At 36.9% G+C, this 19,433-nt stretch overlaps 1 protein-coding gene across 1 annotated transcript in view; it reads left to right on the plus strand.

The window, feature by feature from the left end:
* Nucleotides 1-19,433, plus strand: part of LOC127429716 (sortilin-related receptor-like) — a 112,424-nt gene that overhangs the window by 47,588 nt on the left and 45,403 nt on the right. The window contains exons 6-8 of the mRNA XM_051678822.1: nucleotides 725-905; nucleotides 17,675-17,776; nucleotides 17,912-18,081. Coding sequence (XP_051534782.1) covers nucleotides 725-905; nucleotides 17,675-17,776; nucleotides 17,912-18,081 — 453 coding nt within the window. The remainder of the gene's footprint in view (nucleotides 1-724; nucleotides 906-17,674; nucleotides 17,777-17,911; nucleotides 18,082-19,433) is intronic.

Raw genomic sequence — 19,433 nt, forward strand, 5'->3', positions numbered from 1 at the left:
GCTCCTGACCCGTATATGCATGATTTTATGCACTGCACTGCTGCCACACGATTGGCTGATTAGATAATTACATAGATGATTGTTGGTGCCAGATGGGCTGATTTGAGTATTTCTGTAACTGCTGATCTCCTGGGATTTTCACACACAACAGTCTCTAGAATTTACTCTGAATGGTGCCAGAAACAAAAAACATCCAGTGAGGGGCAGTTCTGTGGACGGAAATGCCTTGTTGATGAGAAAGGTCAGCAGAGAATGTCCAGACTGGTTCGAATTGACAAAGTCTACGGTAACTCAGATAACCACTCTGTACAATTGTGGTGAGAAGAATATCATCTCAGAATGCTATTCTGAGATGCGGGTTGGCGCTGTTTTGGCGGCATGAGGGGGACCTACACAATATCAGACAGGTGATTTTAATGTTGTGGCTGATCGGTGTGTATACTGCAAATTGTGTCTATAATTTCTATATTAGCATAATAATTAATATTTTTATTATTTTTAAAGTATAATTTAGTTATTTATTTTCAGATACTTCCATTTGTGATATTTTTTCAGATAATTCAGATACTTCCATTTGTGTTATTTCATAGATTTGATTGAGTTTTGACTTTACTATTATTCTAAAATCTGGAAAAATGTTGTACTTAAGGATAAGTTGGTGTGTCTAAACTTTCGACTGGTAGTAAATGTCTAAGTATGTCTGTCTGTCTTTGCATTCCTGCAGGGGTGTAGAGCCGTACGACAACCCCACCACAGTGTTCGTCCAGCGGAACGAGCCCCAAGGAGACTCTAGCATCCTCAGCAGCACAGACTTCTTCCAGACAGAGCAAAACCGCAGAGTAATTCTGGAGAAAGTGGACAGCTTCCAGCTACGAGACAAGTACATGTTTGCCACCACCACCAGGGTAAGGACTCACCCGGGAGACCAGAGCCAGATACATTCAAAGGATAATTTTGTAGCTTCAGGCTTTTATATAGCAAAGGAAGGGGTAGAATAAGCAGCGCTGAGCTAGAATGAAAAACAGAAAATGTAGAGAGTGCAGAGAGTCAGATCTGTGCCAACCTCAGCTGAATGCCTCTCCTGTGAGTGTGAGTAAACACTCTTCAGAACGATCCTGCTCAAGATGAACAGACAGTGATAACAGGCTTATTCAGAGCCTGAGAGACGGATGTGGAGGTTTGTTGCCCTTTGTGGCAGGAGGGTAATCCATGCAGATGACGCTCTATAAGAACACGAAAGGCCAGCTATGGGATGTTTTACTTTGATATCACTCACAGTGATATGGCTGCCTCATTAAGTTTGATCTGGTAATTTAAGGATGGTGTTTGTAGTGGTGAATGATCAGAGGTGGGTAGAGTAGCCAAAAGCTTTACTCAAGTAAAAGTACAATTACTTTAAAAAAATAATTACTCAAGTAGAAGTAAAAGTAATAATATTAAAAATTACTTGAGTAAGAAAGTATCCAATAAAAAGAATAATCAAGTAGTGAGTAATTAGTTACTTTCACATATAACGTAATGGATGTTTACTCTCCTATATTCCAGTACATGATACACATTTAACAGGCATTACAGAATGATTAATAATAATAATACTATTAATATTATTGTAAATAATGGAAATTGTCATCATTCACCACCATGTTGTTCCAAACCCATATGACTTCTTTCTTCCATGCATCAAATGAAAGGGATAGTTCACCAAAAAATGTAAATGCTCTCATTTTCTCACCCTCATGCCATCCCAGATGTGTATGACTTTCTTTCTTCTGCAGAACACAAATGAAGATTTGTAGAAGAATATCTCAGCTCTGTTGGTCCATACAATGCAAGTTGATTTTCAGAAGCAATATGATAGGTGTGGGTGAGAAACAGTTACAATTCTGTAACTTAATATATAAAGTACTTTTTTATTATTAATTCTCCTCCCTGCCCAGTAGGTGGCAATATGCACAAAGAATTTAATCACCAAAAACACAAGAAGAATGTGAAAGTGGAAATTTATTAGAAAAAGGATTTAAATATTGGCCTGTTTCTCACCCACACTTATCAGATCCCTTCTGAAGACAGATTGAACCAGTGTCATTTGAATTCCTTTAATGCTGCCTTTATGTGCTTTCTGAGTTTCAAAGTACCCATTCCCATTTTGGTACCCATTCACTTAAATACTAGTATAAACTAACAGAGCTATATTCTTCTAAAAATCTTTGTGTTCAGCAGAAAAAGCCCCAGACATCTGGGATGGCATGAGGGTGAGTAAATGATGCGAGAATTTTAAACTTTGGAAAAATTATTCCTATAAGGAGACGTTAGACAGAATGCTAGCCTTAATCATCATTTACTTTCTCTGCATGTTTTTTTTTTTTTCTCCATATTTTTAAAGGGAAGGGTGACTGAAACTGTCGGTCTCTAACATTCTGTCTAACATCTTTTGGGTTCCACAGAATACAGAAAGTTTCACGGGGTTGGAAGAACACGAGGGCGGGGAAATTATTTTATAATATTAAAGGCTGAACTATCACTTGATGCTTCTCAGATTTGGACGTATCTGTCAGTTAGAAGAGAAGTTTGGAAACTTTTTTCTAGTAATTATTACGGTGAAAAACGTGAACAATGTCACACAGTTATATAAAATGTTTAATTATACACTGAAGCAAGATCATGCTTCATTCATGCCTTCTGTCGTTATTTCACAGCTTTTTACATCCTGCGTGAATTTAATTCAGTGACGGTCCAGCATTGTCAGTGTCTAAAGAATTTAGATAATTCGTTCTGTACACTAAGGGTAAACTGCACCTTTTCTCTGTGTTTGGAAGCTTGTTTTCCATAAGACAAACGCCTGCATCTGTCAAACGCTGTCTACGCTCCAACTTTGCCCACGCAGAAATGCTCACAACTGTGATCGGCAGGGCAAAACATTTGCACTTAATGCGGATGTTTTCAAGGATTTATACAGTAGGCATTGATATGTTGCAGCGCTGATATAAAAATGCAAACTTAGAAACTGGGGTCATAAGAGCCCACAGTTACAGATTCACACTGAAAATGATTGAGTATCACCATGACACAGACAAGACACATTGTCACAATCTCTAAAACGTTTCTTAAGTTGGAGCTGTAATTTTAATCTTTAAATAACCATGTTGTCCCATCCCTATTGCTTAGCCATATTCTCTTTAAGCTGTTGCTCCGCAATGACAGTAGTTGGCTTGAAAGAGAAACCTTAATCTAGAAGTGAACAGTAATTTACGAACATCAGTTAGAACACTGTACGTACTTGCGGCAATGCTTAGAATGCAATACTTAGTTGCGTGTTGCGAATTGTGGTCTGATGCACGAAATAGAGCTTGTGTAGCTAGAAGTGTTTGCGTTCACACACTTACGTAGTGTATATTTTGGCCTTTAGAATAGCTGTCTGCACAGATTTTTTTTGCATGTGATAAAATTTGATACATTTGTTCAGACAGTGTAGTTGATGTCTGGTAGGGCTGTCACTTGGGCAGAGAAACTAAATTCAAATTTTTACCTTAAATATTTTCTAAATTCAGATTAAATTCAAATTTTAAAGTCAGCTGATTTTCAAATTGACATTGTTTCCTTAGTCCACAAGAGGGCAGAAAGAATACATAAACTATCCAGCACTGTGTAAGATTATTGCAAAGAACATTCCTGGCTGTTAAAAAAGAGCATTCCATTTTCAACTAATGTGCATAAAATAAATAAATAAAAAGTTTTTGTTGGCCCATATTCTCAAATGTTAATTCAAAAGTAAAATGAGGGGGTAAAACACTTAATAGACAGTTAACATGGTGTTAAACTTGCACTGATGCCACAGTATACTACCCCAGACTCAAGCTCCATAATAACAACAAAATGCCACATTGATTTTTATTCATTACAGTAGTATGTAGGGTAGCAATATTCTAGATAGCAGTGGTATTCTGCTGAACTTGGTGGTGAAGCAGCTCAGACTATGAGCCCAGGCCAGGGGCTGTTCAAACAGATGGAACAACAGAATGGAACCGAATGCGATGTTGAACTCCTGGCAAAGCATTTAAAAGCCCATTGCTTAATCTGAGAAATGCTTTTAAGTAGTGGTCGACTGATATGGGTTTTTTAATGGCCGATGCCGATATCCAGAGAGCAGGGTGGCCGATAGGCTGATACAATGCCGATATATCACACAATTTAATATAGTAATTAACAAACATAAAATTGCTAATTTTTAAAAAAAAACTCTTATTTAGCACTATATTCACTCAATTTCACACAAACCTAAAAAATTATATTGTATTTTAAATGGTAGATAGCAGTTTCTTCAGATTTCTGTTTAGTCATCAAATTTTAGTAATTTATTTGCACATATACATATTTCCTATAATATATAGGAAAGAAATAACAGTGCACACTGTAGTCCAGCAACCATGGATGGCATGTCCACATTAGCAATTGCATTTACTCAAAAAATACAGAATCAAACCAGTTGTACATAGAGTGCATAGTGAATAAGACATTTACTTACAGCGCACGTGAAGCGCTTTTACTTGGGCAGCTGACTTGCTACCTTGCTTCCTAATCAGTTAATGGCTTAACTAACAGCTGTTTTGAATGAATGGAACTCTTATGGAAACTGGTGTCTGAACAGTTTGAAAAGCACCTTATTTTCATCCTACCTCTGCATACAGCCTCCAGAGGCAGCATTTTACGGTTTTTTGAAGCAGCCTTGAATTGCACTCGTGCGCTCGTGCAGATCCAGCGCGAGCAGCAATCTCCTGACAGTTTAAACGGCCTGGATCACCTGTTTGGATTGTCACAGGTCAGACCGTCATGATTTGTGAATGAAAGGAACTTTTGTTCCTAATCCTGAAGTTTTGATTCTGGCTGATTGAATACACGCTTCAGAGAAAGATATTAGATGAGTGCTCGACGGAAGAAAACACTGGATTTTTGTGAGGTTCGTGAATTACATCTGTTTAAACGAGATATCTGCATATTTGCAGATGGTATATAATAGAAGTTTTATTGATATTTGCATTTTTGTCATTAGACAAGACAGTAAAAGTTACAGGGAACTATTGAGGAGAGAGAGGGAGAATGAAACAGGTGAGCACTTTAACGTTATGAGCTCAAATGCGACCTACTGTGGCTCTGATATATGGACTGTTTAAATGACACTGTGTTACACACAGGTCTATTATTGTAGTAACATGATGGTATGTAACAACGAAACGAACCATGACTGGTCGTTTACATGTGAGTCGCTTCACATGGAAGCAGGTGATTTTCGGCACCCTCAAGATAAAACCAGCCAAATGGGAAAATTTATCGCCCGATGCTGATTATTAAAAAAGTCAAAATATCGGCCGATTTATCACCTCGGCGATATATTGATCGACCATTACTTATAAGAGTGCAAGACATAACAGCCAAAGACCTCCACCTACTGTAAGGGGCTGTTCACACCAAACGCTTTTGCAACCATCCATTTGTTTTTCTACGAAAACACGCACTAGGCGAACGTCTTTGTTTCGCTTTATTTTTTCAGCGTCTCGTGCAGGAGCGCTGTTTTTTTAGATGCTGTGTCTAATTAAAAAAACTTTAAAAAGCATCTTGACACACCTACTTTATATTAAACTGTATTTGTCTAGCCTTTTTTAGCACAAGAATGCGATCGATCTAAAGTCATCGTCAGTTCTTGGCACGCATCCAAAATTCGAATGCACAGTTTTAAGCATTCGAATGTGCATTTTTTTCTTAAATTCGACAAATATTCAAATTTTAATTTGACAACCCTGTCTGGTGTAATCAACGTCAATATCTACATAAGTTGCAATAGTATTGTAAGCTCCAGACAATATTGCATGATTTGTGTGACCTGAAAAAAACTACTTGAAATCCGCTCAGACTGAGATACGTTCCAAAAAAATAAATAAATAAATACATGATTTTAACCCTATATAGATGTGCTTTTGATCAGGTTTGTAAATATCATATTTTAAGTGTTTTTTGTTGTTCAGATTACAAACAGCAAAACAGACTTGAGTTGCTTATGCCAAAAAATCTACATTTTGCTGCCTGTGTAAACAAGCCTAAGTCACTTTGCATAAAGCATCTGCTTAATGACTCTTATTTACCGTGGGAAGCAACTACACATATAACAAATGTAGCATAAAGGGACATAGGCTATATCTATCAAATTCTCATACTTGCATCATGTCCAAGATGGGAACACTATACTGCTTGAAATATTTGTTTTGAGATATGCCTCCATAAAGTTTTGGATATATAGTTGCTAAAAACAATGACTGTCTAGACTATGTGTCTAAGGCTACCACAGCTAGTGTTACATTTCACTGTTGCGCTCACACTTGAGTGTACTCAGTGGTTAATCATTTCCATCCAGTGTAGGCTGGCATCTCACCAACCTCATCCCACCACACATGTTTGACTGCTCAGAACTGGATGAAGCATCTGTCAGGTGACATATGGCACTGCCAGGATGTGTAAAGCAGAAGCCGACCCGAATCACCCATTAAAGTGGCAAGAATCTCAATGCAGTTTCAGGAAACCAGAGACTCTGTGGGAGTTTGAGGGCTGTTTATGAGCGGTGCTGTGTGGATAGCATCGTCACGGCCCTTCTCGAGAGCACGGCGGAGGATCTGCCTGCCTGACAGCTCTAATCTATGTTCCATTAATGAAGTTGTGGCTTGGTTTCCCTGGGGTGCTTCTAACCACTCATGCACCGCTTATATGCGTTCTGCTGCCCAGTGCCGCCATAGGTCTTACCTTCAACACTTCACTGTACTAAGGCCAGTGAGTGCTGCTGGTCTTATACCAAGAAACTGTTTCGTAATTGCTCCCATTGTTCTCGTTTATGGAAGATTGTGCACTATGGATCCTGAACGCCGGTGGTTTTCAAGGCCATCTGTATCTCATTTCATAGATCTGTATTTTGTTTCGTAGATCATCACTTTGCTTTATCGTGCCATTAAAGCAATGGCTAATTGAAACCCATAACCCAGTGGTTCTTTACCTTTTTTAAACACAACACATTTTTTAGGTCTCAAAATCTTATTATTTCTAGGATCACATAGATGGCAAAGTAGTTCTCAAGAATAACACATTTAGTTATATAACTACTTAGTTTCTTTATTATTGACTGCCGTGTCATACTGTTTTTTTTTTTTTTACAGCATCAAGTGCCACGTTTTAAGGCGCTGTCAAGTTAATAGTAGTTCAACTCAAGTAGTAATCAAAAATTGTCTCAAGACCCCCTGCATTTTGCTGCTTTCCGTTGTGCTCCATCTTGCTGTTTTATAGTTGAAAGCTCATATTATATCTCTGCTTTAACCCTGCAGATTAGAAATTGGTGGCTAATTTGTCCCGCACCGTTTTTGCACCAGATATGAATTATAATTAAAACGTTGCTTTTTAAGGAGAGGTGTGCTATTATTTTTAGAACCGATCAGATTTGTGATATTATCCTTGTTAAAATGGGTAGAAAACTAGCAAAAAGGGCAAAAAAAGGCCCAAAAAATATAGACCATAAAGAATTGGGGGTTGCTCCAATTGTTCTCATTCATGGAAGATGGTGCATTAAGGATCCCGAATGCCACTGGTTTTGAAGGCCATCTGTAACTCATTTCATAGAGCATAACTTTGGTGCATACCAGTGTTGAAGCATTGCACAGAACAAAAGAGAAAATACGCACCCACTTTTTAAAATGACTTTTCAGACCATTCCACAACCGGCTATTGGAAATTTGCTCCCCATGTTCTGGTGAGCCACAGTCTCAGAGAAGTTTTTTTAATGGATTTGGTTATTTTGCTTGCTGAGTGGATGGATTTACAACAGGATAGTCATAGTGGTAATTATGGTTAGACCATTCAACTCCTTGTAGGGTTTGTGGGTTTGTCTGCTAAACGAATTAAACAAGATTATCATAAGGACAGTAAATAGAGGTCCATGATAAGATTAGGGATGGGTTCGGATGATCAACAACCAACTAGCCGTATAGGGAGGTTATGTATATTTTTTTCTCTTTTTTTAGCTTTAATATTTTTATAGAGGTGCTTTAAACGGGATGAATTTAAAGAAAGGGTTTTAGCATGCTGACAACACACTGTGCTTTAGTGTCCTACATTAACAGTAGCTGTGGCACTGTCAATATGCTAAAACTCTCTCTGAGAAGTTAATTCTTTAAATTTGTCCTGCTGTAGCCATTAAAAAGCATTGTTTTTCTAAAAAAATTACCAGCAAATATTTTAACTGTTGGTCTATATACACGTGCAACATCTTTTAGCATCTGTCACCACGAGTGTTACATTTTAATGACGACTGAAGTAGGGAAGGGAATGGTAAAGAATTTAACGATTCCGGTTCCGATTCCTCCTAAACAATTCCAGTTGCTAAACGGTTCCAGTAACGATTCCAGTAATTCTTTTAGTACCTTTTTTAAAAATAATTCTTTGGAAATGAGAAATGCAATTCTTTATGTATTTACTACCCTCTGCTGTCTGTTACCAAATGATGAGATTATTTCAGGCTTCTACAGAGCTGATATAACAAATCAAAAATAAATTTAATACAATTCTTTTTAAATGTCTATTTGCTGACTTTTTAGAGACATAATTACAATCCAATAATAGATCCTAACTATATTTTAAATTAACAAATCTAAACCAACAAGAATTAATAAATTAATTAATCATTAATTAATTTATTCTTTTATAAAATTTTACAACATATCTCTTGTAGCTTTAATTATACACTGTCATATGAACAATCACTCAGTAACTGCACTGCTTGGTTTAATAGAGACACAGGTCATCATTAAATAAACAGTAACAGTTCCAGAGACAGTTTAGACTGTGTTTTGTTGCCTAATGTTGTACTTCACAATGTAGATTCAAAAGCACCGGCTCATTAGATTGATTATTTTCAGGAATCGGACTATACCTGAAGCGCTGTATGTTTCGCGCTGTAGATTCAAAAGAACCGGATAATTTGAATAATTATTTCGTGAAAAAGAATATACCGAAATCACATACACTACCGTTAAAAAGTTTGGGATCACTTGCCTGAAATGTTTCTCATGATCATAAAAATCTTTTGATCTGAAGGCGTATGCTTAAATGTTTGAAATGAGTTTTGTAGACAAAAATAAACAAAATTTTTAAATTGATGACTTGGACCGAATAATTAAGAAAAGCAGCCACTAAGTGCCCAAAATAGATGGGAACTCCTTCAATACTGTTTAAAAAGCATCCCAGGGTGATACCTCAAGAAGTTGGTTGAGAAAATTTCTGCAAAATCTAGGCAAAGTGTGGCCACTTTGAAGATGCTAAAATATAACATAGTTTTGATTTATTTTGGATTTTGTTTAGTCACAACATAATTCCCATAGTTCCGTTTGTTATTCCATAGTTTTGATGACTTTACTATTATTCTAAAATGTGAAAAAAAAAATTAAAAAAATAAAGAATGAGTGACCCTAAACTTTTGAACGGTAGTGTATGTTTCACGCTGTAGATTCAAAAGAGCCAGCACGAGAAATGTTCGATCTGTAATCAAATACACTGTTAGAGCTGTGTGTTTTATGCTGTAGAGTCAGTAGAGGGCTTCGCTGCTGCAGAGATGTGCTGCTGGAAATGCTGTCGGAGTATTTCAGGACGGTGTTCCAGCCGTATTGGTGGAAAATTGCAAGCTGGAGAACTATTAACGGAACCAAAAGTCACAAAGATCATAGGATTCCAGTATTTTTTAAAAGAATGGAACTGGTTCTGAACAAGAACCGGTTCTCGGTTCCCAACCCTAGACTGAAGTCATGAAACTTAAGTTCAGTTCAAAATAATTCAGTGTCACGAGACATTGTTTTTTGATTTGTTCCAGTGTGCTTCGTCCAGCATATTTTTTTTGCATGCAGTAACGCATCCTGTGTGAAGGCCTTTTAAGAATTTTGTCTCATTGGTGTCTGATGGACATGACCCTTAAGCCTTCACCAGTCTGAATGCCTTTTCCCGCAAGAGGTGAAGCGATTATGCCAAGCAAATTATACACTTATTAGATACATTAATACTACCAGTGACAGCTCAGCTGTTAACGACTTAGCGATAGCACAGCAATAACGATTACATAATTTTGAAACCACCATGTTTTTGGTATACAAAGGCTAACAGTGTGCACAGACAGTCACAGCAATAGTAGTAATATAATTCATATTTGGCAAAGAAAAACTCAAATCTGAAAAGGTGATTTTTAAATAGTGATACAAAGGCCGCGATATATATATATATATATATATATATATTAAATTAGAGATATGAGAACTCATGCATGATTAAATGCAAAGGCAAAAATGCAGCAATATGTAATACATGTTGAAGAAAATCCATGTGAGATCAGATTGTTTTTAAATGGGATGAAGCAATATTATTTGTTAAGAAAACTGATATGAGAAAATTTGTTTCAGTTTTTAAGATATTTGATGCAACTGAAATACACTCACTGCTGGTTCAGGATTTCATCCTGGAGTTCCTTCAGTGTTTAATGACGGTGGTCAAAACAGCTTTGTGTTTTAGCGCCACCAGTGCGTTGATTTTGGTTACTGCAGCAACTTCTGACACGTGATCCAAAGCTCATATTTTATTGGTCAAAGCATTTCATAACCGGACAAAGAAAAAAAAATTACACACTCAGTGTAAAAAAAAAAAAAAAAAACACTTGCTCGCTCCAGGTGTAAATGGCTCATTAGGATTCCATTGTTTCAATTCAAAATGTTGATCACGCGAGAAAACGCTTTGAAAATTTGTGTTTGGTGTGCAAAGGCCTTAATTATAGGGAGCTTCCTTAACAGTAACTAGTCGACTAGCAGACAACCCACCAACTAGATGATTTTTTTTAAATATGTATCCTAGACAAGATAGGCAAAGAGTAAATAGGCCAGTGCAAGCTGTCTGAAATTCTTCTGGCTAGGTTGGTTATAAATTACCCTTCGCTTGAGGGGAGGGAAAAGTGACAGACTTGTTGAGAACCTCGGCTTGTTGATGGCTGTGTGGCCTGGCACTGACTCTGTAGGCCAGTCCTGGCCCTGGAGCAGCTCTCTCTCTCTCACACACACACACACACACAGACAGCTCATTGAGCAAACACAAAATGTCTTGCCACACAGACAACGCTGATGTCACATCACTTCTTTTTCTGCCCTTTTTCTGTCTTTTCATCCTCTTTTCTTTGTTACTGTGTCTCTGTGACTCACTCTCTTGCTCTCATTGTGCTGAGTCCCTCTATCTTCAGCCAGCTAATAGGATTACCATAATGAATATCACATGAGCCTTTGGCAGCGAGAAGCTTCTTAGACTAATTAAAGCTGTGGAAACCAAGGTCCTCTCATCTGATGGATTTATCCATAATATTATAGAGATACTTAGTAATAATTGAGCCTTTTTTCCTCTCACGTCCTCACCTTCTTATAGCCCTGCGAGCTGTTTCAGTGATAACCTGGTTTCGGAGTGTAAAATGAATTTTGATTAATGAATACAGCTCCTGAAAAAATTAAGAGACCACTGCAAAATTTTCAGTTTCTCTGGATTTAATATTTATAGGTATGGGTTTGAGTAAAATGAACTTTTTATTATTATTATTATTCTATAAAGTACAGACAACATTTCTCCCAAATTCCAAATAAATGAGTCTTGGCATGCTCCCTTACCAGTCTTTCACATTGCTGTTGGGTGACATTATGCCACGCCTGGCACAAAAATTCAAGCAGCTTGGCTTTGTTTGATGGCTTGTGGCCATCCATCTTCCTCTTGATCACATTCCAGAGGTTTTCAATGGGGTTCAGGTCTGGAGATTGGGCTGGCCATGACAGGGTCTTGATCCGGTGGTCCTCCATCCACACCTTGATTGACCTGGCTGTGTGGCATGGAGCATTGTCCTGCAGCCAGGTCAGTCAAGGTGTGGATGGAGGACCACCGGATCAAGGCCAGCCCAAACTCCAGACCTGAACCCCATTGAAAACCTCTGGAATGTGATCAAGCCATCAAACAAAGCCGAGCTGCTTGAATTTTTGCACCAGGAGTGGCATAAAGTCACCCAACAGCAATGTGAAAGACTGGTGGAGAGCATGCCAAGATGCATGAAAGCTGTGATTGAAAATCAAGGTTATTACACAAAATATTGATTTCTGAACTCTTCCAAAGTTAAAATATTAGTATTGTGTTGTTTAAAAATGAATATGAACTTTTCTTTGCATTATTCGAGGTCTGAAAACACTGCATCTTTTTTTGTTATTTTGACCAGTTGTCATTTTCTGCAAATAAATGCTCTAAATGACAATATTTTTATTTTGGAATTTGGGAGAAATGTTGTCAGTACTTTGTAGAAAAAAAAACAAAAGTTTTCATTTTACTCAAAAACATACCTATAAATAGTAAATACAGAGAAACTGATAATTTTGCAGTGGTCACTTAATTTTTTCCAGAGCTGTGTATTCACTGAAAACTTGTTAGCATTGGAGATGGAAGGAGAGTTTGAATTTAACTGTCAATCACAGCACATAAGTCAGCATTAAATAGGTCCTAATAACATGACTTAAAAAAACAATACTACATTTATTACAACAGAACACTTGTATGTGTATCTTAATATGTATATTTAACAACAAGTTTGATTTGAGTGATTCAGATGTTAATTCAGTAACAGTTCTGATGGATTTTGTGTGATTTGTTAGACTGATAACTTGTGTCTTTTTAACTGATTCAATATAAGAATCAACTCATTAGAGTAATTCGTTCTTGAATCGGCTTCACTAGTCACACTTTGTGTGTTTTTACATGTAACCAGTGAAGCAGTAAAGACAACGCAATAGAAAGTTGTGTTTTCTATTTACTGTTTTAGTGGTACACAGTCAGCACATTTACATGCACTTTAAAAGTTCGATGTCATTCTGACAAAAACAATAATTCGTCTTATTAAAATGCCAAGTAAATGCTTTAGTCCAACTGAAATCATACCAGTCCGATTTTTGCGAAGTCGGCGAAATGGACCTTGATAATGTGATTGTATCTCGACTTCGTCCAGCATGTATACACCTTAAACTCTAGCTGCTCTAGCTCGATTATAACTGTTCAAGTAAACGTGCTGAATCTTTTTATCTAATCACATTTAATTCTGACTGCAAACGCACAACTCTGATAAAATATTATTTCTTTTGCTGTGCCGCTAGCAGTGCAGGAAACACAGTGACACATTATTATTACAGTATCTGCTTTGGTTTCGTTACCAGGGTATAGTTAAATGCCTCCTCCACAAAGACGACAAATTGACTCCAAAGCCAAATTTTCATTAGACCGCCTGTGCCAAAAATGATCCCATTCACATTGGCGTGTAAGAGTAGAAGGCTTCTTACAGGTGAATTTTGAAGTCAAGTTTGTTGTCAGGGACACTTGGTTGCTATGGTGACAGAATGAGAGATGACGTTTGCTCACAGAGGTTTGTGGGGAACTGACTATGAAAGCTTAATGATACTTCAAGTGCTAAAATTGAAGGGTGGATGTACTTGTCAGGTGCAAATGGAACCTTGGGAGAGAATTTTCGACCTCTGACCACCTGACAGGATTCGTTAACAATTCAATCACACACAAAACTTGTGCAGCCAACCATGCAGCACCTCTACCAGAAAGGTGGTAGTTATGATGCTATTGAAATCCACAATACCACCTTTCAGCCTTTGAGATTGCATCTTGATACATTTATTTGCATAATCAAAAAACAGTCCATCCACCCATTACAAAAAAGTGCTGTGGTACTGTATCAGATAATAATACCATAGCACTTTGATTTCATGGTGATAACTTGATACATGTGCAAAAAAATCAACAACAAAAAAAAAAACACTTATGTTATGTTAAATGTCCAAAAAAACCATGGTTGTGTATGATGGTAATACATTGGTACTTTGATATATATACTGTGGTAAAGAATGGTTTCCATTTACATACCATGGTATTTACATGGGTACTATATTAAGTGACTTTTCAATGATTGTAATACTTTGGTACTTTGATATATATATTGTGGTAAAGAATGGTTTCCATTTACATACCATGGATTTACATGGGTACTATATTAAGTGACTTTTCTTTGATGGTAATACCTTGGTACTTTGATATACACTGGCAGCCAGAAGTTTGGAATAATGTACAGATTTTGCTGCTTCGGAAGGAAATTGGTACTTTAATTCACCAAAGTGGCGTTCAACTGATCACAAAGTATAGTCAGGGCATTACTGATGTAAAAAAACAGCACCATCACTATTTGAAAAAAGTCATTTTTGATCAAATCTAGACAGGCCCCATTTCCAGCAGCCATCACTCTAACACTTTATCCTTGAGTAATCATGCTAAATTGTTAATTTGGTACTAGAAAATCACTTGCTATTATGTCAAACAAAGTTGAAAGCTATTTGGTTTGTTAAATGAAGCTTAACATTGTCTTTGTGTTTGTTTTTGAGTTGCCACAGTATGCAATAGACTGGCATGTCTTAAGGTCAATATTAGGTCAAACATGGCAAAAAAGAAAAAAGCTTTCTCTAGAAACTCATCAGTCAATCATTGTTTTGAGAAATGAAGGCTATACAATACTTGAAATTGCCAAAAAACTGAAGATTTCATACAAAGGTGTACACTACAGTCTTCAAAGACAAAGGACAACTGGCTCTAACAAGGACAGAAAGAGATGTGGAAGGCCAGATGTACAACTAAACAAGAGGATAAGTACATCAGAGTCTCTAGTTTGAGAAATAGATGCCTCACATGTCCTCAACTGACAGCTTCATTGAATTCTACCTGTTCAACACCAGTTTCATGTACAACAGTAAAGAGAAGACTCAGGGGTGCAGGACTTAGGGGAAGAATTGCAAAGAAAAAGCCACTTTTGAAACAGAAAAACAAAAAGAAAAGGTTAGTGGGCAAAGAAACACAGACATTGGACAACAGATAATTGGAAAAGAGTGTTATGGATCTTAACCCCATTGAGCTTTTGTGGGATCAGCTAGACTGTAAGGTGTGTGAGAAGTGCCCGACAAGACAGCCACATCTATGGCAAATGCTACAGGAAGCGTGGTGTGAAATGTTACCTGAGTATCTGGACAAACTGACTGCTAGAATGCCAAGGATCTACAAAGCTGTCATTGCTGCACATGGAGGATTTTTTGATGAGAACTCTTTGAAGTAGTTTAAGAAGTTCTGAAAATGTTTTGAAATTGTAATAGTCATTTTTCACGTTATTAATGTCCTGACTATTCATTGTGATCAGTTGAATGCCACTTTGGTGAATAAAAGTACCAATTTCTTTCCATAAGAGCAAAATCTCTAAATTATTCCAAACTTTTGGCCGCCAGTGTATATACTATGTTAAAGAAGGGTTTCCATTTACATACAATGGTATTTACATGGTAAGTCAAGGTACTTTAAAGAATACCATAGTACATATAAAAAAAAAAAAAAAATTATAAGATCGTTTTTTTCCCCTAAGTAATGGCATTGAAATATACCACTGTACTGAAATTGGTCTTTACATTTTCAAAGACCAAGAATGGCAAGAAATTTTGGTATTACTAAATAACTTTTTGTGTGTGTTCCCTTTATTCCCCTGGCTTTAGATGTGTTCGTCGTTGCTGTTTGATTAGATTGTTGTTATAACAATCTGTGCTCTCTTAAGCTCTCCAGGCAACAGCGTCTGTTTCACAAGATCTCCTTCTCAACTCTCTAAAGCCAGATTGTGTTTTGGCTGCATGCACGGTACTTCAGTCTGTTCCTGGAGACAGCCGTTAACAGCCAGATAAATCAATAGCATGAATAGTGTGATTAAAAACTAGGCTGCACGGAGAGCTGAGAAAGAAAACACTGAGCCTTTTTGCCATTTAGAGTAGACAAGGAAGTGGTTAATCTTGTTAGTCAGGATGATCGTGCCCATAAATGCTCTCTTATCTGTCAGGCTTTTTTTCCTGTTGTTCTTTAACCAATACATTTTTTAACAAATGTTTTTGACCCAATAAATCCCAGTTTCCTGGCTGTGCTTATTTGTGTTTTTACAAATTGCCAGCCCTGTCTTGTAAGCCTTTTGGGCCTTGGAACATGATCTAGGAAAATGCAATTAACCTGATTTAGTGTGGCTCAAAATTGTTATCATATAGTAAACTAAGATGAAAGCTATTCGTTTAAATTAGATACTGTATAAAATAATGCAAAGAAGCTTAAACACAAAATGTAACTAAAAATATTGGTTGAAAAACTAAAAAAGTAAACTAATCAATAAACAAATCTAAATGAAATCAGTTTTGTAGTAAATGATTTGTTCATTATGAGAATATATGAACTGTTATAGACAAACATAGTCTGTGTAAACACCCCTTTTTATTTAATTTCGATTCAAAATGTTTTGCTCATTTTAATTGTAAATAACTCTCGCAATGTATTGTTGATTCCTGAACTCATCCCTCCATGACACATTGCTCATTTTGGACTCTGACTAGACAGAAGCGAAGTCCTACTGCTAGTACCAGCTTCCCTACTCTTTTGTCTTTGGAAAAACCCAACAGTTTTAGAAATACAAAAGAGACGGCCTGTTTTTTCCTTTTTCACACCCCCAGCAGTGAATACAGTCCTGGCTGGGAAAACGGCATCTCTTCCCTCTGATATTGGCTGCTATTCTGACCTCATTTATAGTCATAATATGCCGTGGTTTATGGTAGCTGAAGGTGTCAGATTATCAGATTTAAATATTGTCAGATATAAAACTTTTATGGCTCTCTACTGTTTAATTGTGTTTATTTTAGTGTCCCAGTTTTGTGTTGCAGTGGAAAGTAGTGACGCAAGTTGATATTTACACCCGCTGTGTCTCTTCAAGGGGAGACCAGGGCTAGTTAACTTGTCACAAGGGGAAGTTGTCTCAAGGGCTTTCTCGAAAATGGTTTTCAGTCATAAGTCCAATTACACAAATGTGTGTTTTCTCTAGTGGTGGTTTTGTATGTTAAATTTAAATGCTTAGTTTGAAAACCTCTAAATGTGATTTTATTTATTTTTTTATTTAGTCTTCCAAAGAAAAAAAATCTGAAAATATTATAAACATTACAAGTAAAATAATCATAAATATTGTTAAGATATATTTTTGCCATTGCTGTTAGCAGGGTTCCCACAGCCTTGAAAATCCTGGAAAGATAAGAATTAAAAATTTTGTTTTTCAGGCCTGGAAAGTCAGGAACATTTCTATAGTGAATATACATTTTTCTGCTTTTCTCTGTTATAATATTCTGTAATTCATTGGCTTAATATTGTTCTTTTTTTTTTTGTAGATATTGTGTAGAGTAAAACTTGCAAGTCGCAAGCCATGATGTCTTTTCATAAATCTGTCTAAATGATTCATTAGCAAATCAGTTTGAATCTAAATGATTAAAAAAAAAAATCTGTATTAAGCAACTATAAATGCCTTGAAAATGTTGTGGAAAAGTAATGCAAATTTATTGGAAATTCAAACCTTGTGTTAGGTAAACAGGTGAACATAAAAACAAATCCACACTGGTATACATTTAGGCACGGGCCAATTACATAAAGAACTATTATATATTGAACTTTGATAGTGAAGCTCATTGTGTCCATTATGTTTCCACAGACATTGTTGGGAAGTCGTGAACCTCAGTCTGTTCAACTGTGGGTTTCCTACAATCGCCAGCCAATGAGAGCAGCCCAGTTTAACACCCGCCACCCTATTACAGTGAGTTCTGTCGTCTTGGTATAGCCTTGGATAGATTTATGGCCATGAGTGTTAAAGCATCATGTGGCTTACCTGTCTGCAATCCCCTGCTCTCTTTCTCTCTCTCTCCCCCTCCCCCTCTCCCTTTCTCTGCAGGAGTACTACATAGCAGATGCTTCAGAGGACCAGGTGTTCGTGTGTGTGAACCACAATAACAACGTCACACACCTGTACATCTCAGACACACAGGGCCTGGCCTTTTCTCTGTCCCTGGAGAATGTGCTGTACTACAGTCCTGATGGCTCAGGGAGCAACACCCTCATTAGGTACAGCTGAACATTACCGTATGTGAGGCATTCGTGCTCTGTGCAAAATATTATACTTCCACTGAGGACGTTACCATATATATGATTCACCCAAGTTGGACATGTTCCTGGATCAGCATACTTTGATGGACAACCTTTTTTTTTCTTAATCTAACCCTAATCATAACCCATAAAATCAAATCAGCGGGTAATAATTGGTTAAAATGAATGTTGTTGAAGCCCCAAACCAATCCATATACCTAACTGTAAACCTAAGCATAACGCCTCTTAATCTAACATTAACCATAAAGGGGGTTCCCCATGACTCGTGTCGGGTTGTCAACGCTAGCGTTAAGTGTCACGTTGACCTCCACATTACAAGTATTGCTGAAAGTTAGTTTGCCAGGCTAGAAAGCGAGAAGTGTGCACTGCACAATAAACATTAAAAATGTATTTGAGAAGACAAAAAGTCCTGGCTATTGTTGTATTACAGTAATTAATTGCACAAAGCAATAAGAGTACTCATTTTTCATTAAGGTCTTAGGATGTTCTTGGTGAATTTAAATTAGCTAAATAATGAGGTCTCAGTATGTTCTAAAACAATAATGGTAAATATATATGAATAATTAAAAAAAAAATTAAGCATTCAGTATCAATATAGAAAGATATATCAATCTGCTGTCAATTTTCATCAAGAACACTCATTCGCATTAGCTGGAACAGCCTGAAAAAGAATGTTTTATTTTTTTTACCATGATCTGAGCTTAAGAAAGACAATTTATCATATGATTGTTGTCAGATTGAATTGGTGATTTTGATTTGCTCATATTCTTGACCAACAATTTTTTTTAGATTTCTGTCTTTTACCATTCAAATAGATAGGAACTGTACTAATATCCACAGAAAATAACATCAAGCGTTGAATGATAGGCGTTACGAACATGGAAGAGGCTGTTTAGTTCGAGACGGAGCACTTGTATTATTTTGAATGGGAGAAATTGGAACGTTCAATATGGCGGATGTAGAAACGGAAGTCCCGCCTTACAGGTAAAAGAGCAAATCACCTTTAAGATACAGACAGTGCCCGTCAATCAACTCTAGAACATGCGCTGTACCAGCTGGGAAAATTTTTACGTGATCTGAGCTAAAGAAGCACAATTTATGATTGTTTGTCAGATTTTACTGCTGATTTAAAATATGTTCTTTGATCATAATCCGTTTTGGAGATTTCAGTCTTTTCCCATTCAAGCAGACAGAAGCTGTGCTTTCATGCCACTTTTATTCATAGAAAATAGCTGCCTGGGAACATTCCAAAGATGGCCGCTGAGTTAAGTGACTTGCCATGAAAAGGACTTTGAACATGACCACCAAGT

The sequence above is a fragment of the Myxocyprinus asiaticus genome, chromosome 39 (assembly GCF_019703515.2).
Source record: "Myxocyprinus asiaticus isolate MX2 ecotype Aquarium Trade chromosome 39, UBuf_Myxa_2, whole genome shotgun sequence".
Taxonomy (NCBI): Eukaryota; Metazoa; Chordata; class Actinopteri; order Cypriniformes; family Catostomidae; genus Myxocyprinus; species Myxocyprinus asiaticus.